This window comes from Rhincodon typus, chromosome 9 (assembly GCF_021869965.1).
Source record: "Rhincodon typus isolate 14 chromosome 9, sRhiTyp1.1, whole genome shotgun sequence".
In the NCBI taxonomy this organism is placed as follows: domain Eukaryota; kingdom Metazoa; phylum Chordata; class Chondrichthyes; order Orectolobiformes; family Rhincodontidae; genus Rhincodon; species Rhincodon typus.
This window is the reverse complement of record NC_063340.1, coordinates 91,772,576-91,797,514: the sequence shown is the minus strand read 5'-3', so window position 1 is coordinate 91,797,514 and position 24,939 is coordinate 91,772,576. Positions and strand designations below refer to the sequence as shown.

Genomic DNA, 24,939 nt, shown 5'->3' with positions numbered 1-24,939 from the left:
CGTTGGATCCGGAGGTTGGTGGGGTGGTACGTGAGGACGAGGGGGATCCTGTTTTGGTTGTTATTGTGGGGAGGGTGTGTAAGGGATGAGTTGCGGGAGATGTGGGAGACACAGTTGAGGGCGTTCTCAACCACTGAGAGGGGGAAGTTGCGGTCCTTGAAAAACAAGGACATCTGAGATGTTCGGGAGTGGAATGCCTCATCCTGGGAGCAGATGCGGCGGAGGCGAAGGAATTGGGAATAGGGGATGGCATTTTTGCAGGAAGGTGGGTGGGAGGAGGAGTATTCTAGGTAGCTGTGGGAGTCGGTGGGCTACTGCCCCCTTATGCACCTCATTGAGTCCAATTGCTACTCCAAGTGATCCATGTGGTCTTAGAGGAGATGCAGGTGGACACACTTCCTGCAGACATAGTTGCTTGGAAAATTGGACTTCTTCCTGATCCTCCATATCTTACAGGAGGAGCATACCATTCCACTAACTGCCAATACTACTCCATACTCATTATTATTTTTCTTGAATCCGTTGCTCTTGTGATGAACACATAACAGGAGTAGGCCATTCAGTTCCTCATGTCTGCTCCGCCATTTAATACCATCGTAGTTGATCACATCTTAGCCTCAACTCCATTTGCCTGCCCATCTCCATAATCCTTCAACCCCGTACTAATTAAAAAATCTATCTCCTCCTGAAGTATACTCAATGTTCCAGTATGCACTGCACTCTTGTCCTGGTGAATTTCACAAATTCATGTCCCTTTGAAAGAAATAATTTCTCCTCATCTGTTTTAAACCTGCTACCCTTATCTTAAAGTTAAAACCTCTCATTCTAGATTGCCCCACATGAGGAAACATCCTCTCCACATCTACTTTGACAATCTCCTTAAGCATCCTTTATATCTCAATAAAATCTCCCCTCATTCTTCTAACCTCGAAACTGCTCAATCTCTTTTATAAAACAAACTCTGCACTTCTAGAATCAATCTCATGAGCCTTCTCTGAACCTTCGCCAATGCAGTTATATCCCTTTACAAGTAAGGGGAAGAAAATTGTAATATTCCAGGTGTAGTCTCAATAATGCCTTGTACAATTACAGGAACACTTCCCTAATTTAGTACTCTACTACCTGCTGTAGCTGCATACTAGTTCTCTGTGATTCATGCACAAGGATACCTAGATCCCTCTGGACCAAAGCACTCTGAGGTTTCTCTCCATTTCGATAATACGTTGCCTTTCTATTCCTCCCACCAAAGTGGATAGCCATTTAGAAAGTAACTTTGGTAACTAGAGATAACATGAGGAGCATGTTTTGAAGCAGGGAGCTAGAATGTTCTGTAAAATGATGCCTGAAAGGATTGCTGAAGAAAATTCAACACTGCCATTCAAAAGAAATTTAGACATAGACTAGATAATGAAACATTCACAAAACAATAGAGAAAGACTGGATGTTGGATAAAATCTGACAATTTTTTTTAAAGGGTTTACTCAATGTATAACACTGTGCTCTCTCTGTTCTGGGAGTGTTTGATGGGGGCACAGTGTAGAGGAAGCTTTACCCTATAGCTAACCCTGTGCTGACGCTGTCCTGGGAGTGTTTAATGTGGACAGTGTAGAGAGAGATTCACTCTGCATCTAACCCCGTGCTGTCCCTGTCCTGGGAATGTTTGATGGGGGTACAATGTAGAGAAAGCTTTATTCTGTATCTAACCCCATGCTGTCCCTGTCCTGGGAGTGTTTCATGGGGGAACAATGTAGAGAAAGCTTTATTCTGTATCTAACCCCATGCTGTCCCTGTCCTGGGAGTGTTTGATGGGGGCACAATGTAGAGGGAGCTTTACTCTGTATCTAACCCTGTGCTGTCCTTGTCCTAGGAGTGTTTGATGGGGGCGTAGTGTAGAGGAAACTTTACTCTGTATCTAACCCTGTGCTGTCCCTGTCCTGGGAGTGTTTGATAGGAGGACAGTGTACAGCCACAAAATTAAGAGTGTTTGGCAGTCTTATGAGGAATTAGTACTGCACGTGTGTCTCAGGGATGAAAAGTTTTGATTGATACTTGCTGTTGAATTTACACTTGGGACTATTATCGTACTTCATCATCTGGGTCTTTGTCGAGGAAATGCCGTGCAATGTGACTGGGCAGCATGTTGTTCAACAGATCCTCATTATGTTTCCGCATCACTGCCATTTCATCCATTTCCTGTCTGGCCAGTAATCTCCACAGGAAGTCCAGTCGTGCTGTTGCTTCAATCTGAAAGGCCACAGAACAAAAAGAGCTTCATGTAATTGGAAGGTAGTAAGTTACTTGATGCCAAACCGCCTTAAGTGGTGGTAATGGGGTGCCTTAAGTACCCTAATTAGACTGCAAACGTAACAGCGTAAGGAGCAACATGAAATCCGACATTATACCAGAGAACTTACTTGATCAGAGTATTTCCAAGCTCAGCAAAGAAGGAGGGAGCAATGAATCTTGTTCTGGACAAAGAAATGGAGCAAGTGTCTCGTGTTTAAGTGAGAGAGTATCATGGATAATGACTGAAACTGAAGAATATAAAGAATGGGAGCAAGAATTGGCCATTCAGCCCCTCGAGTTTGCTCCACCTTTCCAATGATTGTGGCTAACTGTCAAGGGGGTGAAATACTTGCCCACCTGGTCCCCATGTCCCTTGATTCCTGGGATATCAAAAGTCTGTCCACGTCAACATCAAATATTCAATGGTACTGCACCCAGACATCAGTCATTTCTCCTGCAGCATTTGCAAGATGCCTGCGTTTCTAAGGCCTGCATGCAATAGGCTTCCAGGGATGGGTAGTTGGGACCTATTTTTCCCTATCTGAGACTACACATTTGACCACACCACCAATAAATGTTGACAGCAATTAGGAGTTTAGGAATGTTACCTGTCGTCCTTGGTAAAAGACTGTCACCAAAAACATGAACGTCAGCATAAAGATGATTCCCCGCTGCCAATCAGAGTAAGAACTAAAAGTAGAGAGGGCGAGAGGAAGAGATAAAGACATCATTAGATAATTCTGTAAAAAAAAATTACGTATTTTCCCTGCCCAAACCCAGGAGGTGATTGTTTCCCTGAAGGTTCAGTGGCCTATCGTATTTGGTATCCAAGACTGTGAGTGATTTTTTAAAATTCATTTAGTGGGATGTGGGCATCACTAGATGTACAGCATTTAGTATCCATTCCTAGTTGCCCCTTGAGAAGGTGGTGTTGAGCTGCCTTCTTGAATTGCTGCAGTCCACCTGCTATGGGTTGACCCACAATGCTATTAGGGAGGGAATTCCAGGATTTTCACCCAGCAACAGTGAAGGAACGGCGATATATTTCCAAGTCAGGATGGTGAGTGGCTTGGTGGGGAACTTGAAGGGGGTGGTGTTCCCATATATCTGCTGCCTTTGTTCTTCTCGATGAAAGAGGTTGTGGATTTGGAAAGTGCTGTCTGAGGTAAAAAAATATTAAAATGGCTCAAAGGAATTAAATCAGCTAGGCAAATTAGCATCAGCCCAGGCCACGGAAACACCAATGACAAACTCAACCCAGCAAAGTCCTCCTTTCGAACATGTGGGGGGCTAGTGCCAAAATTGGGAGAGCCGTCTCACAGGCTAGTCAAACAACAGCCTGACATAATGTCCCAGATACCACCATCACCATCCATAGATACGCCCTGCCCCATTGATAGGACAGACCCAACAGAGGTGGCGGCACTGTGGGATACAGTCGGGAGGGAGTTGCTCTGGGAGTCCTCAACATTAACTCGGGACCCCATGAGGTCTTACAGCTTCAGGATAAACAAGGGCATCAATATCTCCCATTGACTGCTGCATACCATCCTCCCTCAGCTGATGAATGTTGAACATCACTTGGAGGAAGCACCGAGAGTGGCAACAGCACATAATGTCCTCTCCACACCTACCCTATAAAGGCCCCTAAGAGTCTTGTATATCGCAACAAGGTCGCCTCTCATTCTTCTATATTCCAATGAGTACAGGCTATTCGATCCTAGCAGATATGATTCTCAACTCCATTCTCCTGCCATTTCCCCATAACTTTTGATCCCAAACTAATCGAGACCTTATCCATCTCTGTCTTAAACACACTCAAAGAGTTGACTTCATCAGCACTCTGCAGCAATGGATTCCACAGATGCACCACCCTCTGATTGAAGAAATTCATGGATTTCATTGACTCCCTACAGTGTGGAAGTAGGCCATTCAGCCCATCGAGTCCACACCAACCCTTCGAAGACCATCCCACCCAGATACAATGCCCCCCCAACTTATCCCTGTAACCCCACATTTCCCATGGCTAACCCACCTAACCTACACATCCCTGAACACTATGGGCAATTTACCTCTTCAACACTATCTGTCCCTCCATCTATCTTTATGTCATTTGCAAACTTAGCAACAATGCCCTCAGTTCCTTTGTCCACATTGTTAATGTATAACGTGAATAGTTGTGGTACTGACACTGACCCCTGTAGAACTCCAATATTCACCAGCCGCCATCCTGAAAAAGACAACTTTATCCCCACTCTCTGCCTTCTGCCAGCCAGCCTATCCTCTATCCATATCAGTACCTTCATCTTAACACTATTGGCTTTTTTGTTGTCAAGAGCCTCCTATGCAGCATTTTGTCAAAGGCCTTCTGGGAATCCGAATAGGTCATGTCCACCGAATCTCCTTTATTTAACTTGCTCATTACCTCCTCAAAGAATTCTAACAGATTTGTCAGGCATGACCGCCCCCTTATGAAGCTGTGCTGACTCAGCCCTATTTTACTATGCTCTTCAAAGTATTCCACAATCTCATCTTTAACAATGGACTTTAAAATCTTACCAATGACTGAAGTCAGGCTAAAGAACCTATAGTTTCCTGTTAAACCCGTGAGGGAGAAAAATCTGCCTGGCCTCAAAATGGGAAATAATCCGGAGAAGATAACAGAAATATTGATGGGAAAATGTCTAGTGGGCAGTCGTCATAAGGTGCATTAAGGGAATGATTGAAAAGAAGATGGACAGTACACACATTAAGGAGTGAAGAATTTCAGTTATGTAGAGACTGGTGAAACTGGAATTATTCTCCTTGGAATAGAGAGGTTAAAATGAGCTGTGATAGAAACATATCTCTGTAATCTTCTCCAGACCAACAGCCTCCAGAATGTTATGTACTCTTCCAATACCTGTCCCTTGTGTACCTCTGATTTAATCATTCCATTGGTAATTATGAATTCAGTTGCAGAGGCTCTAAACTCTGGAATCCTCTCCCTTAATCTCGCTGCCTTTGTACCTCATATTTTCCTTTTAAGATACTTCTGAAAATTGCAAAATACTTTGGAACATTCTGTTGTATGGATAATACTATATAAATGCAAATTGTTATGTTGAAAATCATAAGGGACATGTGGTCATTAGTGGATGTGCAAGTTGAAATTAAATAGTGAAATAAGAAGGATGCTGAATAGATATTTTGCCTCCACGTTCACTGAAACTATTAACTGTTCTAGTCTCCTTCTGAGTACATAATAAGAAGGCTGAAATGTAACGGTGAATCTATATAAAACCTCAGTGAGGCCACAACTAGAGGTCAGTGCAGAATTTTGAAATCTGCTGTAGGAAGAAGGTTTCAGACAGATCAAAGGGCTGATTTCTGAACAGTATCTCATCAGATGTTCCATGTAAGATTACCTGGGCAATTCTGCATACATTTGCACATTCAATTGTCTGAAACTGTAGTGGGTAATGTAGGTGTAGATGGCAATCATTAAGATGACAGACACCAGCTTTATAATTGAATGTAGATGAAGAAAGGCAGCACAGCTGATCAACGATGTCACCCCGCACAGGACAAAATACTATGGAAAGATACAATGTCAGGATTAGAGCAACTTCACACATACTGTCTGCCTATTTCTGCTTCATTATTGTATCCAGGTTTTATGTTCTCTCTTTGAAGTGCTGAATTATGGCTACAGGAGCATCTTCAAGTATAGTGATGGCCATGTACAGGTGCAGATTATCCTTCACTAACTAAAGTTGCCATAATTCCTAGAACTAGCCATTGCCCACTCATTATACTGGCCTTTGCTAACCCTTGGAACTCCTGGTGGAGATGGTGGCTTAATGTTATTGTCACTGGATGAAATTCAGAATTCCAGTCTAATGTTCTGGGGATAAACAAAAACAAATTGCTGGAAAACCTTAGCAGGTCTGGCAGCATCTGTGGAGAGAGAGCAGAGTTAATGCTTTGGGTCCAGTGACCCTTCTTCAGAATTAATGTTTTGGCAATAGGGGTTCAAACACCACCATGGCAGATGGTGAAATTTGATTTCAATAAAAATCTGGAATCAAAAGTTGGCTTAATGATGATCATGTGACTGCTGTTGATTATTATAAAACCCCATCTGGTCACTAATCTGCTGTACTTACCTGGTTTGCCCTACTTCTGACTCCAGATCCCTAGCAATGTGATTGACTCAACTTCCCAAAGTTCCAAGAATGTATAAAGTGGCTCACATTACTTTCTTCATTAATTCTTAGGATTAACTATCAAGCAAGAATCGCAAAATAAACTCAGCAGGTAACAGGGAAGACAAATGAAATGTTGGCCTTTTCTTTCAAAGGGAAATGAGTATAAAAACAGAGAAATCTTGTTAAAACTACACAAGTCGCTAGTCAGACAACACCTGGAATGCTATGCACAGATTTAGTTCTAAGGAAAGATAGACTGGCATTGAGGCCCTCCTGAAAAGGTTGGTCTCAGGCATATGGTGGACTAGTTGGAGCCCACTTGCAACAAGGGACAGACTGATTAAAAAAAAGGCTTCCAAGATTAAAATAAAATCCAAGACAAGTCAACCCCCTGTCACAGTATGACACACAGGCAGCTACAGTAAAGAATATTTATAACTATCTTTGACCATTCATAAACCTCACTGTAAGTTAAAAACAAAACAACACAACTGTCTTTGTTTTCCTCAGGTATCTGCGTGTTTCTAACTTCGACATCATTAAGTGACTGAACTAATGATGCAGAGACCTAGACAAGGTCTCCAAGGTCATCAGTTCAAATCCACTGAGGCATTTGCTGAAATTTGAGTTTAGTTAACGAATATATAATTAAAAGCTAATCTCGGTAATGATGATCATAAACTACCAGATTATTGTAAAAGCTCATATGGTTCACTAACTTTCTTCAGGAGACAGAATTTGCTATCCTTTATCAGTTGACCCTGTTATGGCTCCAGACCCAGTGCAATGTGGTTGACTCTTAACAATTTTGCGAAATGGCCTAGAACTTACTTAGTGGTATCAAACTGCTACTGAAAAGTTGAATAAGGTTTAAATCACATACAACCATGGATGGCTCAGACAATCCTGCAAAGTGCCCCTCACCAGTGTCTGAGGCACTATGCCATAATGCAGACAGCTGATCCACAGATTGGCTGAGAAACACCATCTGCAAGAAACCCACCCAATTCACATCTCTCTTCACTGTGACCAACCACAATGGCCTTAACACTATAAGCCCATAACATGTAGGAGCAGAATTAAGTTATTCAGCCCACTGAGTCTGCTCCACCATTTGCTCATAGCTTATTTATGTCAACCCCATTCTCCTGCCTTCTCCCTGTAAACCTGGATCGCCCTTACTGATCAAGACCCTATCTCTGTCTGTCTTAAATACACTCAATGACTAGGCCTCGATAGTCTTCTGTGGCAATGAGTTCCAGAGAATTCCCAGCGTCATAGAAATGTTTAGAAATATAGAAGACTGGAGCAGGATTGGACCAGTGCACCCCTTGAACCTGCTGTTCTATTCATTATGATCATAGCTGATCATTGAGCTTAATACTCTAATCCCGCAGTCCTTCATATCACCTGAGCCCTTCAGCTAAAGAAGCTTTGTCTACCTCCTTCTTGAAAACTGAATATTTTGACTGCAACCACTTTGTGTGGCAGTGAATTTCATCCTGATGCCAAAGAAAATTCATGCAATGTGCCTCAACAACTACCCGTAGTGGCTCTGACCTCTATAATTATGAAGGGCTTTGACAGGTTAGTCATGGTCACATTAATTCCAGCCTCTCAAATTGCCTTGATCCTTTGCAATTCACCTACTAGAGCAACAGCTCCATGGCAGACATCATCTCCCTGGCCCTACGCTCATCACTTTGTCAGGATCCTACTTCTTGACCACAGCTCTGCCTTCAACACCATAATTCCAAACAAACTCATCTCCCGCTCTGTAACTGGATCTTCGACTTTCTGACCTAAAGACCGCAATCAGTAAGAATAGACAACAACACCTCTTCCACCAAAATCCTCAACACCAGCGTTCCACAAGGCTGAGTACTCAGCCCCCTACTATACTTCTTATAGACTCAACTGCATGGGCAAATTCCACATTAACTTCGTTTACAAGTTTGCTGATAACACCACTATCGTAGGGCAGATCTCAAACAACGAGATAGAATACAGGAAAGAGATAGAGTGCTTAGCGGCATGGTGTAAAGAGAACAATCTCTCCCTCAATGTCAGAAAAATGAAGGAGTTGGTCATTGACTTCAGGAAGTGGAATGGAGGACATGCATCAATGGTACTGAGGTGGAGATGATAGACAGGGTCAAGTTCCTGAGAGTGATGATCACCAACAGTCTGTCCTAGTCCACACACATTGGCGCAATTGTCAAGAAAGCACAACAACTTCTCTACTTTCTCAGGAGGCTAAGGAAATTTACCATGTCTACAAGCACTCTTACCAATTTTTATAGATGCTCCATGGAAAGCATCCTACCCGGATTCACCACGGCCTGGTTTGGCAACTTCTTTTTCTAAGATCGTAAGAATTACAGAGAGTGTGAACACAGCCCAGTCTATCACACAAACAAGCCTTCCTTCTGTTGACTCCATCTATACTTCCCACTGCCTCGGGAAAGCAGCCAACATAATCAAAACCCCTCCACTCCCAGTTATATTGTCTTCCTCCCTCTTTCGTCAGGCAGAAGATATAAAAGTTTGAATACGTGTACAACCAGATTCGAGGACATCTTCTTCGTCGCTGTTATCAGACTTTTGAATGAACCTCTCAAATGTTAATTCTGATCTCTCTGCTTTTTCTCTGCGGCTGTAACACTGTATTCTGCACTCTGTTCTGCTACCCTGTATAGTACGATTTGTCTGTATAGCACACAAAACAATTCTTTTCACTGTATCTCGGTACATGTGAAAACAATATGTCAACCTCAAACTCTCTGGGTGAAGAAACTCTCCTCATCTCTGTCCAAGAAGGTTTACCCCATATCCTTAAACCATGTCTCCTGGTTGTGGAATCCCCTTCCATCAGGAACATCCATCTTACATCTAACCTGTCTAGTTCTGTTAAAATTCTATGAGTTTCTATAAGATCATTCTTCTGAATGCCACTACATATAAACCTCATAATGTCAGTCCCAAGAATCAATTTGATAAACCTTCAGTGTACTCCCTCAACAGCAAGAATATCCTTCCTTAGATTAGGAGACTAAAACTCCTCACAACATTCCAAGTGGCCTCACCAAGGCCCTGTATAGTTGCAGCAAGACATCCTTGTTCTTATCCTCGAATCCTCTCACTATCAAGGCCAAAATATAATTTTGCTTCCTTACTGCTGCACCTGCACGCTTACTTTCAGCAAATGGTGCATGAAGCCACCAATATCTCGTCAAACATTCCCCTCTGTCAAACTATAGCCATTCAAATAATAATCCACCCTACTACTTCTGTGAACAAAGTGAACAACCGCACATTTATCCCCATTATACTGCATCTACAATGCATTTGACCTCTCACTCACTCTGTCTAAATCACAGTGCAACATCTCTATCACTGGATTTGATATGGTCAACATGGGCTTTAGCAAGCCCTTTGATAATGTCTGGCATGACAAACTGGTCAAGAGAGTGAGAGTCCATGGGATCCAGGACAAAGTGACACTTTGGATCAAAATAAACTGACAGGCAGTGAGCAGAGGGTGATAGTAGAGGAATATTTCTGTGACTGGTAGCCTGCTTCCAGTGGAATTCCTCAGGACTAGGTGCTGGAACCCTTGTTGTTTGTGGAGTGCATTAATAACTTAAATGTTGGGTGTATGAGCAAGGATATGCAGATGACATGAAAATTAGTAGGGTCGTAAATTATGAGAATAGCTGTAAAGTGCAGGAGTACATCAATCAACCATTCAGCTGGGCGGAGCAGTGTAAAATGGAATTCAACCTAGAAAAGTGTGAGGTAAAGCACTTGGGGAGGATTAACAAAACAAGGAGTTACACTGTGAATGGTAGGAACCCAGAGAGTACTGAAGATCAGATGTGCCTTGGTGTGCAGGGCAAGTAGATAAGGTGGTCAGGAAGGCATATTGGACACTTGTTCTTATTAACTGGGGTGTTGAATATAAAAGCAGAGAGGTTATGATAGAGCTGTAAATTATGTTAGTTATGCTACAACAATTCTGGCCTCTGTACTACAGAAAGTATTTTTTTTACTGTACGCAAGATGGTACAGGGTGTTGCCTGGGATGGAGCAGTTTATTGATAGAGACAGGCTGGAGAAGCTTGGATTGTTTTATTTGGGGCAGAGAAGGTTGAGAGGGGACCTGATTGAGGGGCCTAGATTGGATGGTTGAAAGCACTTCTTTTCCATCAGTAGAGGGGCTAGTAACCAGGGGATCTAGCTTTAAAGTAAGAGATAGAAGGCTAAGAGGAGAGTGAAGGAGAATTAATTCTCTATCAGAGGATGATGGGAGTCTGGAATGTACTAGCTGAAATGGTGCTGAGTCAGTTGTAACATTAAGCTGTATTTGATATTCACCTGCATTGCCATAGCCTCCAGGTTAGAGGGCAAAAGCTATAGAATAGTGTTGTGTCGTCACATCTTTGTTGACTGGCATGAACACATTGGGCTGAATCGCCTCCTCTGTGCTGTGAACATCTGTAAGTCTATGAGGTATTTAAGAGCAGAAATAGGCCACTTGACCCCTTAAGCCTGCTGATCCATTCAGCAAGATTATGTCTGGTGTGACCTCCACATTCCCATTTCACCTCAACAACCTTTCAGTTCCCTTCTAATCAAACATTTCACCACCTCCGCCTTAAAAATATTCAAAGGCTCTGCTTCCACCACCTTTAAAGGAAGAGATTTTCCAATGAACTATGACTCTCTATGAGAAAACATTTTTTCTCTTTGTCTTAAATGGGCATTCCCTTATTCTTAAAAAGCTGTCACCTAGTTCTAGATCTCTCATACGTGGTATTTTCTTTTCCACATCTACCCTGACAGATGCCTCAGAATCTTTTATGTTTCGATGGAAAATGGAGTATCATGATGCAAAGTGTGAAATTATCCATTTTGAGAGGAAACATGAAAAATAAGTATATTATTTAAATGGTGAGAGATTGCAGACCTCTGAGATGCAGAGGGATGAATTGCAAAAGACTAGTATGCAAGTACAGCCAACAATGCAGAACACTAATAAAATATTATAATTTTCAAATGGGGCAAGGGAATGAACATAAAAGTCAGGAAGTTATGCTTCAGTTATACAGGGCACTGGTGAGACCAAATCTAGAGTACTTGCATCGTGTTGGTCACCTTATTTACATAAGAATGTAAATATATTGAGAAGGTAGTAAATTCAGAGAAGGTTTACTGGTCACCTTATTTACATAAGAATGTAAAAGATTGAGAAGGTAGTAAATTCAGAGAAGGTTTACCAGACTAGTACCTGGACTTGGGGGGACAGTGTGGATGGAGATTACATTATGAGGAAAGGTTGGTAGAGTAACTGGGCTTGTATCTGCTGGAGTTTAGAAGAATAAGAGGCAATTTGATTGAAACATACAAGGCAAGCTCAGGAGTCTTTATGTGGTAGATGGCAGAATCTAGAACTAGAGGGTTTAAAATTCAGCATAACTCATTGAAAACAGACATTAGACATTCAAAAATAGATAACACAGTGTGGAGCTGGAGGGACACAGCAGGCCAGGCAGCATCAGAGGAGCAGGAAAGTTTCGGGCCTGGACCCTTCTTCAGAAATGGGAGAGGGGGAAAAGGAGCTCTGAAATAAATAGAGAGGAGGGGTGGGGCTCGGGAAGGTAGGTGAGATGGCGATAGGTGAGTGCAGGAAGGCAGTAGTGGGGATTGGTCAGTGAGGTGGGAGGAGCGGATAGGTGGGAGAGAAGATGGACAGGTTGTGTCAGGTCAAAGAGGTGGGAATGAAGGGAAGGTTGGTCATGGGATGAGGCTGGGGTTGGGGAGATTTTGAAACAAGTAAAGTCCACATTGAGATCATTGGGCTGTAGGCTCCCAACGCGGAATATGAAGAGCTGCTCCTCCAGTTTCTGGTTGGCATCATTGTGACTCTGGAGGATGCCCAGGATGGACATGTTGTCCAGGGAGTGGGAGGGGCAGTTGAAGTGGTTCGCGACTGGAAGGTATTGTCATTTATCGCGAACAGAGCGCAGGTGCTCTACAAAGCGGTCTCTGAGCCTCCGCTTGGTCTCACCGATGGAAAGGAGGCCATATTGGGAGCAGCAGATGCAGTAGACCACATTGACAGATGTGCAGGTGAACCTCTGTCTAATGTGGAAGGTTTTTTTGGTTCCTTGGATGGAGGTGAGGGGGGAGGTGTAGCGGCAGGTGTAGCACTTCCTGTGGTTGCAGGGACAGCTGCCGGTGGAGGTGGGGCTGATGGTGAGTGTGGAACGGACGAGGGAGTGGCGGAGAGAGAGGTCCCTACGGAGGGCAGACAGGGGTGGGGAGGGAAATATATCCTTCGCAGTGGGGTCAGATTGTAGGTGGCAGAAGTGGCGGAGAATAATACGATGAATCTGGAAGGTAGTGGGGTGATACGTGAGGACAAGGGGGATTCTGTCTTTGTTTTTGTTGGGGGAAGGGGGCGTGAGGACAGAGTTGCAGGAAACACAAGAGATGCGGTCGAGAGCATTTTCGATCACCGGAGCGGGAAAGTTATGGTCCTTGAAATAAGAAGACATCTGGGATATTCGGGAGTGGAACGCCCCATCTTGGGAGCAGACATGGCGGAGGCAGAGGAATTGGGAGTAGGGGATCGCATTCTTGCAGGAAGGTGGGTGAGAGGAGATGTAGTCCAGGTAGCTGTGGGAGTCGGTGGGCTTGAAATAGATATCGGTTTCGAAGCGGTCACCAGAGATGGAAATGGAGAGGTCCAGGAAGGAGAGAGAGGTATCGGAGATGGTCCAGGTGAACTTAAGGTTGGGGTGGAAGGTGTTAGTAAAGTGGATGAACTGTTTGAGCTCCTCGTGGGAGCACAAGGCCGATACAGTCATCGATGTAGCGGAGGAAGAGGTGAGGGATGGGGCCAGTGTGACAGCGGAACAGGGACTATTCCACTTATCCTACAAAGAGGCAGAGCTTGGGCCCATGCAGGTGCCCATCCCCTGCACCACCACCACCTACCCCACCCCCACCCCCCACCCCTGTCTGCCTGGAGGAAGTGGGAGGAGTTGAAGGAGAAGTTGTTAAGGGTAAGGACAAGTTCAGTTAAGCGGATAAGGGTGTCCGCGGAGGGGGACTGGTTGGGCCTGTGGGAGAGGAAGAAGTAGAGGGCTTTTAGGCCATCCACATGGGGGATACAAGCGTACAGGGTTGCGGGGAGAGGATGTGAGGGCAGAGGCGTGGGAAGCGCAAGCGATGCGGTCAAGAGCATTTTCGACCACTGAAGGGAGATTGCGGTCATTGAAATAAGATGACAGACAAAATCCTCTCGGGGGTCATAAGTCATAGAGTCATATAATCATAGCATCCCAGGCAGTACATTCCAGATTTTCACCATCCCTTGGGTGAAAAAAAATAATGTGGCACCTTTTTAAATGGTTTCTGGAAATTTAGGTACAGTGCAAGAATTAAGATGGTGGGAATAGAATAAGCAGTGTTTGGGCTCCTCAGCCTGGGGCTCGTCAATCAGTCCACTCTCTTCCCCCCTTTCTTCCTTTCTGTTTTTTCTAAGATTTTAAAGTTTCTTTTTTTCTGATAAGAAAACTTACCTTGGAGCTGTGAGAGCCGGAGTGGAGCGGGTTGGAGGCATGGAGTGGGGTGGAGTGAGAGCCGGAGCAGGGTGGGCTGGAGGCATGTAGCAGAGCGGAGACAGTTGTTGAACTGAGGTCTGGCATGTGTGGCCAGTGGCTTGAGAGGTTGGTCAGACCATGTGAGAAAGCCCATGCACTGAGCTACTGCAATGTAATGTTTATCTGTAATTTGTTTATCTGACTGTAATGTTTATCTTTTTAACTAGGTATTATTTCTAACTTATACTATGAATCACTGTAAAGTAATATAACTGCTTTTCTTTTTATTCCTTTTTTCTATCTAAGATGGAGCCATGAGAGGCAACATTGTAAACTTTTCATTGTACTCCTGTACTTGAGTACACATGACAATGCAGGATATTTTAAATTCTATTCTATTCTATTCTACTCTATTCTATTTTATTCGACATCCAGCAGGCTCCCCTTTATCCACAATACATGCTCATTCTTCAAACAATTCCAATAAATTTGTTAAACATGATTTCCCTTCTACAAAACCATGTTGACATTGGCAGATTACCTTCAAGTTTTCTCAAAGCCCTGTAATAACATTTTTAATAATATTTTCAAACACCTTCCCTCATACAGAGGTTAGCCTAATTGGCCTGTCATTTCTGATTTCTGTCTGTCTCTTTTTTGAACATTACATTCACTCTTTTCCAGTCTAAAGGGACCTTTCCCAATCTAGGGAATTTTGGAAAATTAAAATCAAGACATCAATTCTCTCACCTGTTAGTTCACATAAGAACCTCAGGCAAAGTCCACCAGTAGCCAGGAACATGATGGCTCACAACTTGATGTTTCCTCAGTAGCCCATTCCAGGGGATTGCAATTTCCTTGGCTTCTCCTACTTTCCATTTCCTTATTTACAGCTATTTCTGGGATGTGGCTGATATCGTTGACAGTGAAGACCAATGTAAAGTTCCATTCATTTCCCTTCTCCTTAACTTTTATTATTAATTCCCCAAAGTTATTTTCTATGGGACCAATTCTCACTTAGAACATAGAACATAGAACATAGAACATTACAGCGCAGTACAGGCCCTTCGGCCCTCGATGTTGCGCCGACCTGTGAAACCAATCTGAAGCCCATCTAACTTAAACTATTCCATTATCATCCATATGTTTATCCAATGACCATTTAAATGCCCTTAAAGTGGGCGAGTCTACTACTTTTGCAGGCAGGGCATTCCACGCCCTTACTACTCTCTGAGTAAAGAACCTACCTCTGACATCTGTCCTATATCTATCACCCCTCAATTTAAAGCTATGTCCCCTCGTGCTGGCCATCACCATCTGAGGAAAAAGGTTCCCATTGTCCACCCTATCTAATCCTCTGATCGTCTTGTATGTCTCAATTGAGTCACCTCTTAACCTTCTTCTCTCTAACGAAAACAGCCTCAAGTCCCTCAGCCTTTCCTCATAAGACCTTCCCTCCATACCAGGCAACATCCTGGTAAATCTTCTCTGCACTCTTTCCAATGCTTCCACATCCTTCCTATAATGCGGTGACCAGAACTGTACGCAATAAATTGTACTTAGTTAACCATTTTTAACAAAGTCTAAAAAAAAGATATTAGTTTTTACAGCTCCAGCTAGGCTTCTCTCAAGCTCTAATTTTCCTTGCTTATCTTTTAATCATATTTTCCATATTTTATGTTCTATCCTAATATCCCCCTTTGTGTAATTATAAGCTTTTTCTTTAAAATTGATGCAATCTTTAACATTGTTAGTTAACAACAGATATTGCGTCCCCATCCTTTGAATTTTTGTTTCACATTGGCTTTTTTTATTCCATGTATTCTGAAAAATCATATTAAATGTCTGTTACTTCACCTCTATTGATCTATCATTGAACATACTTTGCCAAGATCTGGAGGTGCCAGTGTTGGACTGGGGTGGACAAGGTCAGAAATCACACGACACCAGGTTATAGTCCAACAGGTTTATTTGAAAACACAAGCTTTCAGAGTCTTACTCCTTCTTCAGGTGTTAGTGAGAGAGGTAGTATTAGACACAGAATTTATAAGTAAAAGATCAAAGGATCATACTATCGATGAGGATGTACTAAACAAACCTAAGATGCTGTTAAATCTTTAATCAATTAGAAGGTTTTAATTGATTAATATGTATATGTAAATCCCCGAATTCCTTTCAAGTCCCTGTCCTGTGAGAACTAAAGGTTTTATCAGTGTAAAGAAGAGGCGAAATTTAGGTCAGACAATGCATGTTAGGTGTGAGACTTTGTTTAGAATCTTTTTGTGTTTTGGTTTGGAGTCAGACTGGTTTTATTTCTAAAGTAGGAATTTATAAAATGCCATATTGACTGACTGTCTATAAATTGTGTGCTTTTTGAACAAAATAGAATGTATCTGCAAATACAAATTCACCCCATAGGTTCATGTGTGTGTGAGAGAGAGAAAGTCTGTGTGTGTGAGGGAGAGAAAGTGTGTGTGTGTATGAGACAGTGTGTGTGTGCGTGTGTGAGGGAGTGAGAGTTTGTGTATGCACGTGAGAGAGAAAGACAGTGTGTGTGTGTGTGAAAGAGAGTGTGTGTGTGTTTGTGTGAGGGAGTGTGTGTGCATGTATGCGTGTGTGTGAGTGCATGGGAGAGACCGTACACAGTAGTGGGTTGAGATCCTGGTTGAGGCCGTCCACATGGGTACTGAACTTAGCTATCAGCCTCTGCTCGGCGACTCTGCATTGTGTATCCCAAAGTCCACCTTGGAAGACATTTACCCGAAGATCCGAGGCCAAATGTCCTTGACTGAAGTGTTCCCCCACTGGGAGGGTACTGTCACACATACACACACGCACGCGCACGCACACACCCCTGCACACACTCTCACACACCTACACACACACACACACACACACACACACACACTCTCACACCCACACACACACCTTACCATTCACTCTAAACAGGACCATAATGACTCTGAACTCTCATTATCGTACTTCTGAAAGTTCTTGTCTCATACCACTAAAGTGTGCCTTACTCCAATTAAAAACTTGGAGTCATTCTGCTGTGAGGAAGCAGTTCTAACCACTGAGCCACCATGCCAGCGCCCCCCCATAGAGTCATGCAGCACAGAAACATACCCTTTGGTCCAACTCATCCATGCTGACCACAAACCCAAACTAAACCTTCCCACCTGCCTATGCGCGAATCCATATCCCTCCAAACATTTTCTATTCATGCATTTATCTAAATGTTTTTTTAAACATTTCTAACTGTAGCCGCACCAATTACTTCCCCTGGAAGTACATTCCAGACATAAACCATTCTCTCTGCAAAAAAAAAACCGTCTGACATGGCTTTTTAAAATTTTTCTCAACTCAAAGGTCTGAGCAATGAAGGCAAATGTGCCAAACGCTTCTTAACTACCCTGTCTATATGTGATACAAATTTCAAAGAATTATGCAACTGAACTTCTAGGTATCTCTATTCTCCAACACTACCCAATACCTTATTTTTACTTGTGTAAGTTTTGTCTTTGTTTATTTTCCCAAAATGTAATACTTGCATTTATCTAAATTAAACTCCATTTGCCACTTTTCAGCTATTGATCTAATTGATCAAGATCTCTTTGTAATCTTAGATAACCTTCTTCACTGTCCACTGTACCACCAATTTTGGTGTCATCTGCAAACTTATTAACCCTGCCTTCTATATTCTCACCTAAAACATTAATATAAATGACAAACAAAATGGACCGAGTACCAATCCCTGTGGAACACCACTGTTCATTCCGGTCCATCATCACTCTCTGTCTCCTGCCATTAAGCCAATTTTGTATCCAATTGGCAAGCTCACCCCAAATCCTATGTGACCTAATTTTATCGATTAGTCTACCATGTGGAACCTTGTCAAAAACTTTACTAAAGTCCAAGTAAACAATGTCTACCGCTCTGCCCTTATCAATTTTCTTGGTTACTTCCTCAAAGAGCTCAACCAAGTTTGTGAGACATGATTTCCCTCATACCAAACCATCCTTAATCATTCCTTGCTCTCCAAATGCATATAAATCTTATCTTTCAGAATCACTCCCATCATCTACCCCACCACTGACGTCAGACTCTATAGTTCCCAGGCTTCTCCTTACATCCCTTCTTAAACTTCGGCAAACATTAGCTGCTCTCCAGTCATCCGGCACCTCACCCATAGTTATAGATGATGCAAATATTTCTGCTAGCAGCCCTGCAATTTCCTCTCTAACTTCCCACAAAGTCCTGGGATACACTAGATCAGATCCTCGAGATTTATCCACCTGTATATTTTCTAAGACCTCCAGTACTACCTCTTCTGTAATGTGAACTGTTTTTAAAACATCAATATTTATTTCTCTGAGTTCTCTAGCCTCCAATTCTTTCTCCACTATAAAAACTGACAGGAAATATTCATTTAACATCTTCCCCATCTCCTGAGGTTCAACACAAAGACAACCTCTTTGATCGTCAAAGGGATCCTACTCTCTTTCTAGTTGCTCTCTTACTCTTCGTGTACTTATAGAATCACTTTGGATTATCCTTATCCTTATTTGCAGGGGCTATCTCATACCCTCTCTTTGCCTTCCTGATCTCCCTCTGAAGAATACCCCTGCACTCTTTATACTCTTCACGAGATTTGAACCCAGTTGTTTATATCTAATATATGATTTGTTTTTATTCTTCACTAGAATATCAATATCTTTATTTGTCCATTGTTCCTTAATCCTACCAGCCTTACCATTCACTCTAAACAGGACCATAATGACTCTGAACTTTCATTATCATACTTTTGAAAGCTTTCCACTTATCAGACATCGCTTTACCTCTGAACAGTCTACTCCAATCAATTTTTGAAAGTTCTTGTCTCGTACCATTAAAGTGTGCCTTACTCCAATTAAAAACTTGGAGTCATTCTGCTGCCTGTCAAACTGAATATAAAATTCAATCATTTTATGGTCGCTGCTACCTAGTGGTGCCTTCACTCTCAGATCATTGGTCTTATTTCATTGCACAAGACCATATAGCCACATATAGCTTGCCCTCTGGCTAGCTCCAGAACATATTGTCCTAAACAGAATCCCGAAAACATGCTATGAATTGGTAAGTTCTGAAAAAGTTACATGAGGGTTGAAATATGAACTCTGTTTCTCTCTCCAAAGATGCTGAGCTTCTCCGGCACTTTATGTTTTTATCGATTTTTAGCATCCGTGGTATTTTGCTTTTATCCCCTCAAATTATGTTTTGCCTTTAAGATTTCTAAACTCTACCTAAGCCACTCCTCTAGCTTTGTTTCCTGAGTTTGCATCATTGCTCTTTATTGTGTCAATGTCATAATTAATTAACAGAGCCACCTCTCTATCTTTTTCTAAGTTCTTGTCCTTCCAAAGTGCCATGTATACTGCAACATTCAGGTCCCAATCTATGTCATCTTGCAGTCATGTGTTTGTATTGTTTATCAGATTGTACTTTGTTTCATAATGCTCCTGTGAATCACCTTGAGGTATTTCATTATATTGAAGGGGTTAAATAAATACAAGCTTTTGTTGTTATTTCATTTCAATTCTCTCTGAAACATAGCAAATACATAATGTTCCTTCTCTCACTGCTCCCAATAATGTGGTGTGACCCTTCAATCAACTTCCCTCAGTCATAGGAAACAAATGAAAGGACAGAACTGCATTAACCAATGTCTGCCATACCTCAGTCTGATTGCAAATATTCATTGACTCCACACGAGGCTGATTCCAGTTTGAAAAATTAAATGCATCAATTGGAAATGGATTCAAATCAGGGCACCAAATCTGAGGATAAATCAGAATTACAAACGTCATCCATGAGAATTTACAACCTTACAGCCATACTTGCCTATCCTGCCAGAGGAGATCATTCATCTCATCGGGCTAAATTGGTTCATTGTGAAAGTAATTCAAAACCACTAGATTATTATAAAATATCTGGTCGGCACGGACAAGTCGGACCAAAGAGTCTGTTTCCGTGCTGTACATGTCTATGACTCTGTAACTCTAATCCCACTGCTCCACCCTCTCCCTATGTGTTTCAGTCCTAAACTAATCTCACTGCCCTAATCTCTCCCCATAGCCTTGGTACAAGCCCAAACTAATCCAATTGCCCCACTCCCTCACCATAACCCTGTGTCAATCCCAAACCAATCCCACTCCCCTGCTCATCGTAGTCCTCAATCAATCCCAAACTAATCCCACTAAACCACACTCTGTCCATAGCCTGTATCAATTTCAAAGTAATCCCACTGCCTCAACATAAACAGAAATTGCTGGAGGACTCAGCAAGTCTGGCAGCATCTGTGGTGAGAAAGCAGAGTCAATGTTTCAGGCCCACTGACCAGAACTGGTTTGTAGACAGGAAAAGGCACTGTATGTGCTGAAGATGGTGGGATGGAGTGCGGATTGGGGGAAGGAGTAAACAATAGGTGGATATAGAGCCCAAACAAAGCAACATCTATTGGTCAGACAAAATGATGATAATCATTAGCCAGAGAGAAAGAACAGATGATAATGGGGACCATGAGTCGGTGAAAATGGGTTGGTTGTGCTGAAAGCAGCCCATGTCATTGTCAGGGCCTGATGTGTTGGAGTGGGTAAAGGACATGAAAGGAAGTGTTCAGGTTCTAACGTTATTGAACTCCATATTGAATCTTGAAGGCTGCAGGTTCCTCAAGTAGAAAATGAGATGCTGTTCTTCCAGCTTGCACGAAGCTTCACTGGAGCACTGCAGCAGGCCTGCGATAGAGGTGTCGGCCAGGGAACAGGGTGTTGTGTTGAAATGACAGGGAACAGGAAGCTCAAGGTAATTTTTGTGCACAAAATGTAGGTGTTCTGCAAAATAGTCACCCGATCTGTGTTTCGTTTTCCCAGTGCAAAGAAGACCACTTGTGAGCAGTGAGTACAGTAGACTAGTTTGAAGTGAAGTAGGTAACATGTTGCTTCACCTGGAAGATGGTAGGTAAGGACAAGGGGAACCCTATTGCTGTTGGAGACGGAATAGAAGGGGTGAGGGCCAAAGTGTGGGAAATGGAGCAAAGGGCTCTATCAAGCAGCAGAGAATCCTCGACTGAGGAAAGCGGTGGACATTTCTGCAGGCCTCCCTTCAGAAGGTAGCATCATTAGAACAGATGTGACAGGAATGGAGAAACTGAGAGAGTGTGAAGATGTATAGTCCAGGTAACTGTGGGAGTCGGTGGGATTGTACTGGATGTTTGTAGCCAACCTGTTCCTAGACATGTCGAGGAAGAAGAGGGACAAGTCAGAGATAGACCAGGTGAAAGGGAGAGCAGGGTGGAAATTGGAAGTGAAAATTGATAAACTTTTCCAATTCTACTCAGAGAGGGAAGCAGCACCAATGAAGTCTTCGATGTACTGGAGAAAGAATTGTGGGTAGGAACCTAAGTAGGATTGGAACAAGGTATGGTCCACATATCCCACAAAAAAACAGGCATAACTGGGGCCCATGCAGGTACCCATGACCACACCTTTGATCTGAAGAAAGGAAGATGAGTCAAAGGAGAAGTTGTTCTGGGTGAGGACAAGGTTCATGGTGAAGAGGAGCTAGCTGGTGTACACAAACTAGAAATTCTGAAATTGATGTACACTGTAAAACTGACAAAGAATTGTGGATCTAAGTGGGAAGTGATTGGACTAGAGAAGAAAAATTCAAGTCTAGGTAGGAAAACTGTTACAAAGTTATGATGTTCTGAAGAAGAATCACCAGACTCAAAATGTTGACTTCGTTTTCTCCCTACAGATGTTGCCAGACCTCCTGAGTTTCTCCAGCAATTTCTGTTTTCGTGCCAGATAGTTACCTGATTTTTGGCTCCTTTCCTTTCCAAATAAAGATGTGACATTGGCAGTTTTCTAATCCTCTCTGACTTTTCCAGAATCTAAGGATTCCTGGAAAATTACTATCAGTGATTACTCCTAGTGCATTCACTATGTCTGTAGCTACTTCCTTTAATAGCCTGGGATGCAATCCATCAGGTCCAGGGGATCGATCGGTCTTTAGCCTCATTACAGTTTCCTGAGGATTTTGATCTCTAGTAATAGTTATTGTACTTATTTGCTTTTCTCCTTTTTGAAAGTATAGTAATTTTGGGATACTATTAGTGCCTTCTACTATGAAGACCAATGCAGGCAATTTATTCAACTCCTTTGTCATTTCCTGGTCCCCTATCAATATTTCCTCATCTCATTCACTAATGAGCTTATGTTCACCTTGGCTTTTCTTTTCCTTTTTATATATCTAAAGAAGCTCTTGCTGTCTGTCTTGATATTTATTTAGCAGACATTTATTAACCACTACTTATGTGACCAGTGGCTTGCCTGTTGATGAAATATTCCAGATAATCAAGAGGTCCACATGACCAATGTAAACACACACACTAAGTAATAGAAATGTAATACAGGAGGTATACACATCACTGTTATACTTCATTTACAGCATAAATCACTTAAATGTAACTTTGCCTTAAATAAAATGTACCTGTAGAGAGCCTTCTCACTCGCATCCTCAACTAACTACTCGGACATTGTGGCAGATTGCGATTTTTGACAAGAAATTGACTTGAAATTGAATCAACTGTTGCTATTTCATCTGGCCATCTCATTGAACAAATTTATTTGCATTGAGTTAAATGAATTTTAAAAATTATAATAATTGGACAGAATAATACAGTGAGCCTCATGGTATCTGAGGTTTATAATTTTTGCGGGTTTTTTGAGAGTGCTGGTTCATAAGGTACCAGTTAAAACAAAGTTTACTGTATTTGCAAGTTTACCCTCAAAGTTTATTTTGTCCCTCTTTTATATTGATTGTCTTTTGTTGATTTTAAAAGTTTCCCAATCCTCTGGCTTATCACTAATCTTTGCCACTTCCTTGGTTAACCATGGTTGGTTTATCCTATTTCTAGAATCCTTCTTCCTTATTGGGATATATCTTTGCTGTGAGCCATGAACTGGTTTCTTAAACATCTGCCATTGTTCCCCAACCGTCTTTGTTGCTCAACTCCTTTCCCAGTCCACTCTAGCCAATTCTGGCCTTATTACTTTGCAATTGCCTTTATTTAAGTTTAACACGTGTTTCCAACCCAAGTTCCTCCCTCTCAAACTGATTATTAAATTTTATCATTTTCTGATCATTCTTCCTAAGGGGATCTTTTATTCTGATATTATTTACTAAACCTGCCTTACTACACTTCACCAGATCCAAAATAGCTTGATCCCTAGTTGAATCCATAACATATTGCTTCTGTCTCTCAGAGGCCAACTGCTGCTTTACTTCTCCAACTCTTGGCTGAAGGCCATGATTGAAGGAACATTTCCAACTTTTCCTCTCCTGCTGCTCCTCCTACCACCCACAATACAGTCAATTCTTTCTCTCAACAACTCTCCATTTCACTTTGAGTTCTGAAGAAAGTTCACTGGACCTGAACCATAATTCTGTTGCTCTCTCCTCAGAAGATGCTGCCAGATCTTCTGAATTTCTCCAGTAAGTTCTGTTTTTGTCTACAGCTATCCTGGTATGGCAGGTTCATGCAAAGAATTTACTACAGATACAGTGTTTATCAATTAGTCTGAGGGCAAAATATAAAGTTACCTTTTTTAGTGTGTGATAATACCTCCTAATCAAGCAAGTACTACAGTTTATTCTGTTTTTTGCAGCACATTTAAATGTTGCGTATGCAAGAAGACTAGCTTTTATCAGGGCAAGGTCTTGGTGGAGGTTCAGAGAACTGAGGGCATAATCATCTAAGACCATCTGATCGTGCTTTCTTCCTTCTTTCCTTTCTTTCTTTTTCTTAATTTAACCTATTTTCCTAATCAACCTGTTCAGTCTGATCATGTTTAATAATAGACAAAAAATGGGTTTAACCTGGGGAACCACTCGTTCCTCCCTATAAACAGGAACTGCTGATACTCAATTATTCACTGGTTCTTCAAAAAGGCATTACTGGGAAAAGGTGAAGTGGTTGGATTGAGAGGTGCATGATAGTAGTGTGGGTCTCTGCCAACAACTGTTTAGAGCGGTTAGTGAATTTGGCTCCCACTTAACCCTTCATCACCAGGCTTTCTGGAATATAACATCACTGCCCAACCCTCCCCTATAGCCCTGTGCCGCCCTGTAATTTTGGATGGATTACTTTCTCAGAGGTGACTGAGGATGAGCAACAAACATAAATGACCACACCATGGGAATAAAAAATAATTTGTGCAGAGAGCTGTGTAGTATACATTGCTTGCAATAGTGCATGTGGGGTAAAAATGCGAACAGCCTGCCCAATCCCAAAGGTTGGTGTCCTTGATAACTCACCATGTCATATATTGATGAGATAAAGTTGATCATGATAGACAGCAGCATGATTGTAGTTCTGACTTTATATGTCTCTTGAATCCAGCTAGATAGTTCATGAAAGGCTGTGGGGAGACAGGTAAACCCCTCAGCCAACATGCAGAACAGCAGCCAGCAGTAAATGAACACAATGGAGATGAAATGGCCAAGCCTCATTTTTTGCCTGTGGGTTGAAAATACATGGCAGATTTGTGTGTTAGACATTTCTGCGAACAATCAAAAAACTTTTGTTTGGTAGGGCAATCCAGCTCTACACCTTGTTATCTCAACTTTTGTTTGGTGCTTGAATGAGACAGCTATCAAACATAGTGCCCAATACAGAAGGATAAATATTTTCCAATACTAACTGTGCCAATCAATAACATTGGATCCATCCAAATCCTGCTTTGCACTCTTGGTTCATAATGCTATAGTTTACAGCACATGAAGTCCAATTCAGATTATTTTTTAATCAATTG

The 24,939-nt window shown here is 42.1% G+C and overlaps 1 protein-coding gene across 1 annotated transcript in view; it reads right to left on the bottom strand.

Moving 5' to 3' along the window:
- Positions 1-24,939, bottom strand: part of LOC125484089 (adenylate cyclase type 8-like) — a 162,902-nt gene that overhangs the window by 42,648 nt on the left and 95,315 nt on the right. Inside the window, exons 9-10 of the mRNA XM_048601403.1 lie at positions 2,895-2,976; positions 2,086-2,244 (exon numbers count right to left, since the gene is read on the bottom strand). Of these exons, the coding sequence (XP_048457360.1) occupies positions 2,086-2,244; positions 2,895-2,976 (241 nt within the window). The remainder of the gene's footprint in view (positions 1-2,085; positions 2,245-2,894; positions 2,977-24,939) is intronic.